Raw genomic sequence first — 7,908 nt, 5'->3', positions numbered from 1 at the left:
GCATCACTATTTTTGCTGAACTACCCCATTTCTCCTCTTTGCATGGAGGGCTAAAGGTAGTGGGGGCTTAAGTATGGAAGGGCTGTCCTTGCAGAGAAAACATAAATTAAGGTTTGTCCCTGCAACGTGCTTAAAGCCCCCTTGAAACACAGTGAGCATTTCACAGGCTCAGATCCGCAGTGTACTTATGGAGATACAGAGTAAGGGAATAGGCATCTGGGGCCTCGTGCCATTAGTAAGAAAAACCCAAGTTCACTCCAGGCAAGGAGAGTTCTTGGGTGACTTGAAGTTACTTGTAAAGAGAATTTGAAACTACTTCAGCTACAGTCAGTGGCAAAACATTTCCTTTGGCAGTCAATAACTACAGGAACAAACAGGACCATGAGAAAAATTATTGTGTTTGGGCCTTGAAACACGGGGACGGGATGGCAGCTTAAAATTAAATACATGTTCTTTCAACTATTATTTCAATTCCCCTAAGTGGTGTTATTTGATTATTAAATCAAGTGTTTAGCACATGGGGTCTAATCAGCTCTGAAGAAAAGAATTTAAAAGCCCCATGCTGAGGCTCCCCCCTGCAAGAACGCAGCACGCGGGCAGCCATGGCAAAGAACCCCACAGCCATGCCTGGAGCAAAGGGTCTGCCTGGGGACCACACGGGAATTTTGGCCCTGCTGAAGCTGAAGAAGGAGTTACCGCTGACTAAAACGGGCCCAGAAGGTCATGCTGCAGTACTGGGGCTTTAAAGAGCTAATGAGGTTTCTAACCTCACCTCCCCTCCCACTGCTGTCCCTCACGCTTTTGCCTCTGCCAGTCCCCCAGCCTTGCACTGCAGCATCACTCAGCCCCCTCTCTTTGCACATGGGAGGAATGGATTTTTAATAAGCCCATCATTAGTGTTCAACACACACAAGGAACACGGTAACAACATGTACAATCAACACTAAGGGCATTTGGCTTTTGGCAAAATAAAAAAAGGCCCTTTTTCTTTCAGCCTTGTATCACTTAGGGCTCTGTCCTGCAAGATGTGAGATCCTACAAGATGTGGGATGTTTGATCCAGCAAAGCATTTAAGCATAGGCTTAACTTTCACTCAAATAGGATGTGAGCATGTGTTCAGAGTTAATCGTATGATTAGGTACTTTGATGAATCAAGCCAGAATGTTCCCAGGTTTCAGCCTGGATGACAGAAGAAATATGCTGTGAAAAGTTTCCAGGTTCAGACTAACTTAAAATAGTAAAAATTTTAAGAAGTATCATGTATGAACCTTGGAATGAGCTCTCCGATACAATTTTTTGGGGAGGAGTACTGTTTTCTTCTAAAGCTCTTCTCAAACAAATTCACAATACTGACTCAGACTGAAGCAACATAACTCACATTCCCAGAGAAGCCTTCATCTCAGAGGACCTAAACCCACTTACAACCCAGCTCCTGTCCCAAGCGACCACCTCAGGGCTGGCAGCCATCTGCTTCTTGCCAAAGGGGATGTCACAGCTCTGGGAATGTGCAGTGACACTTTCATCAGGGGCACCAGAAAATTCAGGGAACTCAATTTCAAAAGGAAATGGTAATATCCATGGCCATCATTTCCTGCTGGGAAGGGGGGGAACCACCATGGTGAGCATCACAGTCCAACAGACTGCTGCCAGTAGGCAGCCATGGAGGCAGGTTTATCCCCGGACACAACCACCAGCCTCATGGAGCTGTAACTCCAGGGAAATTTAGGCTTCTCAGTTGGTGGATGTTGGCCACAATGACTAATGGAGTGGTAACATTGCAAGGAGACTTTCCCCTCTGAGGCCAGTTCAAACTGGGCTCAACTCAATTAAAGACTGCCAGTGATTAACTGTTTCCTGATGGGGTTTGGCAGGGCACGTGACATGCACTGCAGACCCCAGGGCAGCACTCAGGGGAAGGACGGTCACCTCACAAGGCCTTGCCCCACACCACTGTTCATGGCATTAAAGCAGCTTTAAGTATTCGGACTCATACTAAGATCATCTTCTGGCTTCAGCTGACTCAGCCCACTGTTAAGACGACTTAAGGGGATTCGACCTCATGCTGAGTTACCAACAAACCAATACAACTCAAAACCACCAAACAACATAGATGTTCACCTGGTGGTGCTTTAACTCAACTCAAAGTAATGCCTGTCTATGTTTATCTGAAAGCTTGGGCTCGTTTTCTGTGGTAAGTAGGCAAAACTCTCACATTTCACAGTTGCTTCCTTACATTTCTATTTCGTTACCTGTTCACTCATGCTGTTAATCCCATCCGGCCCCAGCAAGGAAATGGCTTGTTTAACCAGATCCGTTCGGCCACAGTTGAGCATCCGGAAACCGAGGTCCTGCTTAAACTTCGCTTCAGTGGCAACTGCATCCAGTTTTCGAGACGCACAAAAACAGTCGTCGATTCTGTGGATGTGAGAAATAAACTCCCTCAGAGGACAATCAGAGGACAGACCTCACTGTCCCTAGGAAAATAATACTTTGCCCTATCTTTGCAGGATGAAGGTCATGCACATACTCATTCTCCTTTGACCTGTGTGTTTCAAGGGAAATGCTGAATGGGAAACGCTAATGCAAGCTAATGGAGATTGCCCTTGGTCTCTCTTTCATGAGACAAGTTATACATTTTATTAAAAAAATGGGCAAAAAAGCACAGCTTTCACTTGATTTTGTTTCCCTCTTTAAGCAATGCACAACACATTCTCATCCCAAGCTGTGTCTCTGCATGGCAAGGTGATCCAGTCCCCCTGATCTCTGAAAAGTTTCAGTGGCTTCAGTGAGCTTTGAACTTACATCAAATGGATGTGTAATCATTGGCAATACAACAAAGAGACAACAATGTCACTCCAAACGCCTTCAAGGATCTTACCAGCTCAGCCCCAGTAAAAGGGAAACCTTTTGGGAGCAGGAAGTGCAAGTCACAGAATCACAGACTGGCTGAGGTTGGAAGGGGCCTCTGTAGGTCATCTGGTCCACCCCTCCTGCTCAAGCAGGGCTACCTGCAGACAAGCAGGGCACTATGGGATCGGGCAGGAGAAGGCAATCTTGCCAAGTAATCATGGCAAAACACCACAAATCCTTGCTGGCTCTGCGTAACAGATGGGATTTCATTCTTTAAGGTCTTATTCAAAAGATCCCCAAACTGTAAGCTGCTCAAGATATCCATTTCAAATGAAAGAAGGGCTAGGAGTTATTTAGCCAAGATGTGAATCTGCAGCTCCAGAGAGAGCCACGCTATTCAAGTCTGATGTTTATCCAACTCAGTTTCATCTTATTAAAAGACAGATTTGCTTTTCTTTCATGCTGAGGAGTGTCTGGGGCACAGGGTGGAGTCCAAATCCACAGCGCTTTTGGTGTGAACTTGGATAAAGGACTGTTTGGAAAAACATCACTTTCATTCTCCAAAAATGCTAGGTCAGAAAACGAGGGGCTACTTATGAATAAAAAACAAAATAAAGATCAAAAGTGAAAAAGTCAAACACACATCAAATATTTCTTTTCTATTTCATATGGTAAAAAATGCAGCAAACCAAAAGAAAAATATAACCAGCACATCATTATCATCTGAATTTCTTCTTCAAGATGCTTTATCAGAGCTTTATGAAATATATCACACTGCTTAATATTTAACAGCAATATGCAGCAAATATGCTGTTTATATAGAAGCAGTAGTGCCTAGTAATAGCTACGACTCTTCCTCTTTCAACAGAGGAAAGGAAGTGAGATGGAAAATACAAAGTACTTTGATGAAAGCTTTTGCAGGACGTAGTACTGAAACTGGCATCTGAGCTCAAGCTTGCTCTCTGTTGTGCTGGGCTATGGCCAGTCTGGAAGACAACAGGTATTTTGTTGTTGTTCATTCTACATGCTCAGTTTGGATTTTGACTGCTAAGAAGTTGATGTCCTAAGAATTCAAACAAGGTATGCCTGTGGAATAAGGATGGCGCTTCATGACAACAGTGTGCCGCAAGATTAATGCACAACACTCGGTCACAATAAATACACTGTAACAGCAATAACAGATTCTGCACCAGTAATATGCCTACAACAGAGATGAAGAAAGCAACGCATAGCAAGGCTGGGTTTTCTGCAGTAGTTTCTGAGCGAGTTTAAAGAAAAAGCAAAACCAGCACAGATAGGCAGGGCTGAGCTCAGTGACACCAAGATCTACAGGAGCAATTGCGGCTTTAACACGTTCACACCGTATGGCACATTTCTGACACAGGAGCTACAGCAACATTTGGTACTTGTTATCCCCATAGCATGAGATGCTAGAGATCATCTGTGCCCTCCTTTAACATACGGCATAGATAAAGCATGCTCAGAAGTTAGGTGGGGGGAGGTTCTGGCCTAGAGAGGCTGAACCTCTCTACTTCAGCCGGCCGTTTCCAGATGACTCTGGTCTGAAAACGAGGTGGTTCTTCAGCAAAGTGCAGCTATGGAAAGATCCAGACATCCTCTGAGGACTGCAGAGGTGTCTGCCACTATGAATCACTGCCTGTGTTAAGTCACTGCTTCATCATTTGTACTGAGGTATGTAACATACACTCTGAATAAAATGGGTCAAACTCAGTGCTGGCAGAAACAGGCAGAGCTTCACTGACGTCAGCCCGGCTCAGTGCATGCAAAACACTAGTTGATGATCTCCTCTTTAAAAAAGGCAAGATTTTGACCTCAGTTGCACACCCACACAAGGGAGGAAGGAGGAACAAGGACCTACCTCACCTATCCTGTGAGGGCTGCCCAGATCTCTACTCTGGCATGGGTTCAGAAATTACTTACTTCTCCATACGTAACTCCTCCATGAGTTGGCTCTGGTCCCCTAAAAGCACATCAGTTCACCTCGGCTATAAGCCAAGGAAGGGGACTCATTTATTACTGCTGGTATTGGGCGTGAGCAAATTAGGACTCCTCAATCAACTGGGAGGGATAAGGGTCTTGGTCCAAGGGTTCTGGGATGCTACAGCTGTACCAAGGCTGCAGCAATGACACGGGTGCAGAGGCGTGCCTGAGCTGCACGGCTGTGGGGCGGCACTGGCCAAACATGATCTAGACCAAGTACCACAAAGCAAGAAACCACAACTTAGTGCCATTACCAGCGACCCACTGCCTTTTTATACCCCAAAAAGGACCCATCGTGAGTGAGTTACAGCCCTGATTTATGGGACATAGGAAAGGAAAGTATATGGCAAAATTTGACATTGCTGGTGCTGCCATTGTCATATGTTTACTAATAAAATGGATAATGATCAAACTGGGAAGTTTAATAAAACAAGAGCGTGACGCAAGGGAAAGGAACAGAGGATGCTTCAGAAGAGAAAGCATAGCAACATTTCAAAAAGCCAGAGAGATGAATGAGTTAAGGAAAAGGAGATTTAACATGTACAGATAAAAACCAGTGAAGAGACAGATCAAAAGTGATCAGGAACTGCAAGTACAGAATAGGAGAACACAGCATCACTTTTAACACTGGAGAAAGCCAACTGGGAAGACGGTACAGCAGACAGACTGTGCAGTTGCATTTCAAAATGAAAACTGGGGGGGAAAAAAAAAAAAATCCATCAGAAATCAACCCTAGGCCACCACAGCACTGCATTTGCTCACAAGTCCTCTTTCATACCATTAACTGCACAGTGTTGATTCACAGAATGATACAATCATTTCGGTTGGAAAAGAACTTTAAGATCAAGCCCAACCGTTAACCTAACACTGCCAAGTCCACCACTAAACCATGTCCCTAAGCACCACATCTACCTGTCTTTTAAATACCTCCAGGGATGGGGACTCAACCACTTCCCTGGTCAGCCTGTCCCAAGGTTTGACAACGCTTTTGGTGAAGAAATTTTTCCTGCTATCCAATCTAAACCTCCTCTGGCGCAACTTGAGGCCATTTCCTCTTGTCCTGTTGCTTGTTACTTGGCAGAAGAGACCAACACCCACCTTGCTACAACCTCCTTCCAGGTAGTTGTAGAGAGCAAGAACGTCTCCCCTCAGCCTCCTTTGCTCCAGGCTAAACAACCCCAGTTCCCTCAGCCGCTCCAATAGGATTTGAGGATTCCAACAGGAGTAGAGGGTCTCTGCTCTGTATCACACTGTATAAGGGGATGCTGCTCCATCACAGACAGCATGCAGAATCACAAACATTAAAGGATGCAGGATAAAAAAGGAGGAAGGGAATAGGCACCCAGGCTTGACTCACTCAAGACTTCTTGATTTTGTACTGCAACAAATACACTGACAAGCTATAAAGAAGTGGGAAAGGGATGGGAAGAAGCTTGAAAAATAAGGTTGATGAGGAACAGTTAAGTCAGCTATATATATAGGGTCACTTTTCAGAGTAGTGAAACAGTGCCTGCAAAGCAAGGGAAGCCAGCATAAGTGCAAACAGAGCTGGAAACCTCCCCAGATACACAGTCAGTTCACAGCCCTTTTGCCAAAAAAGTCTTTGTAATCTTTCCAATCGCATAGGAGGCTGACACCGGCCCAATGGTGGGACATCCCCTCCAAGGCCACCTTGGTTTGTTGCCAGATTCTGCCAGCTGCCAGCACTCACTTGGGTCATCCTTTCTCCAAGACCTCACCCTGCAGAAAAGACGCCTTTTCATCGAAGGGGCAGGGAAGGTTGATGGGAGGAACAGAAGACGGTGAGGGGGCCAATGCTCGTCTCCCCCTCCTCTCCGTCGGGACAGTCTCAGGATGGCAGGATACCACCAACCCAGATGCTAGCTGGGTCAGGTGAACTTTGAGGTCCCCAAGAGGTGATGCAGTGACAAAGGTAGGACTGGCCAGCATCCTTCAGGGGTAATAGCCTCTCTCAAAAGACTGAGCCCATTCTGGATTCCCCCATTCAGCAAACTGTGGGGGCTAGGCAGCCTCCTCGGCACCACCACCACTGTACGCATGCTCCCACTCCCAGAACTGAGAAGCAATATGCTTGAATTAATAACATACACTCATCACAGCCCTCATGCTCAACAGCAAATCCACCCCTCTAATTCAGGGGTTCAATCACACAGCCTGTAAACTCCCTAACTGGTCCCTCCCTACCTCGAATCAAGCAAACAATTGCCTTTATAAGTAAAAGGGAAATCAGAAACAGGGGAAATATTCTTGATTTTGTATTTGTAGCAAAGCTGTGACCACATTTTTTAACTTACAATGCAACACAATTTTCTCCAAGTCCTCTTTTAATTCCTCACAGATACTGCTTCTCCAACAGTTATCTTCAAGATCATTACAGTGTTGCCACTGCACATAATTAACTTTACTGTGGCTTTATATGGGGGATGCCATGGCAACATTAATTATTTGGAAATGGTCACTGTCAAATGCTGCATGGTGACCATGACACTCTATCGTACTCCAAAATACTCAAACCTCTGAAAGTAGTCAAAGATAATCTTCTTCATTTATAATGGGTTCTAGCAGTAGAGCGAATTATTTTTATCTTTTCCCAAACTCACATTATGAAAACATAATGCACCACTTCTACAGCAATGGTTTAAATGCAGGATTGTTTGGGATTTTTTATTTTATTTTTACTCGGACTGGCTAAGATAGGGTCTGTGTGGATCTTTAATAAATTACTCATGGATTGAATACATTTGGGAAAACAGATGATTCAAAGGCAAAGTGTTTCCATCGTAACTGGTAGACAGAGCAGCTCCCCTACTACATAGCTTTTTAATTATTTGTTCTTTGGGAGGGGATTCTTGCTATAGTCAGTAGTAGACAATTTTTTAAAAACAAAAAGCAGCAATGCTCTGTAAATATTATCAAAAAAAGGTAAGAACATTCTAACCATGTCCTGTGTGCCAGCATAGCGTGCTAATAGTCGACTTAAAAATAAAAGGACCACAGACTACAATGAGCAGCAGGACAAACGCACCCTCACCCCCT

The 7,908-nt window shown here is 44.7% G+C and overlaps 1 protein-coding gene across 1 annotated transcript in view; it reads right to left on the bottom strand.

Annotated features, from left to right (window-relative positions):
• BTBD11 (BTB domain containing 11) overlaps positions 1-7,908 on the bottom strand; it is a gene marked incomplete at its 5' end in the record, with an annotated part of 51,057 nt that overhangs the window by 34,148 nt on the left and 9,001 nt on the right. The window contains 1 exon segment of the mRNA XM_009647662.2: positions 2,250-2,415. Coding sequence (XP_009645957.1) covers positions 2,250-2,415 — 166 coding nt within the window.

Source organism: Egretta garzetta, unplaced genomic scaffold (assembly GCF_000687185.1).
Source record: "Egretta garzetta isolate BGI_Z169 unplaced genomic scaffold, ASM68718v1 scaffold51, whole genome shotgun sequence".
NCBI lineage: Eukaryota > Metazoa > Chordata > Aves > Pelecaniformes > Ardeidae > Egretta > Egretta garzetta.
The sequence above is the reverse complement of the archived record's forward strand: the minus strand, read 5'-3'. Positions and strand labels throughout refer to the sequence as shown.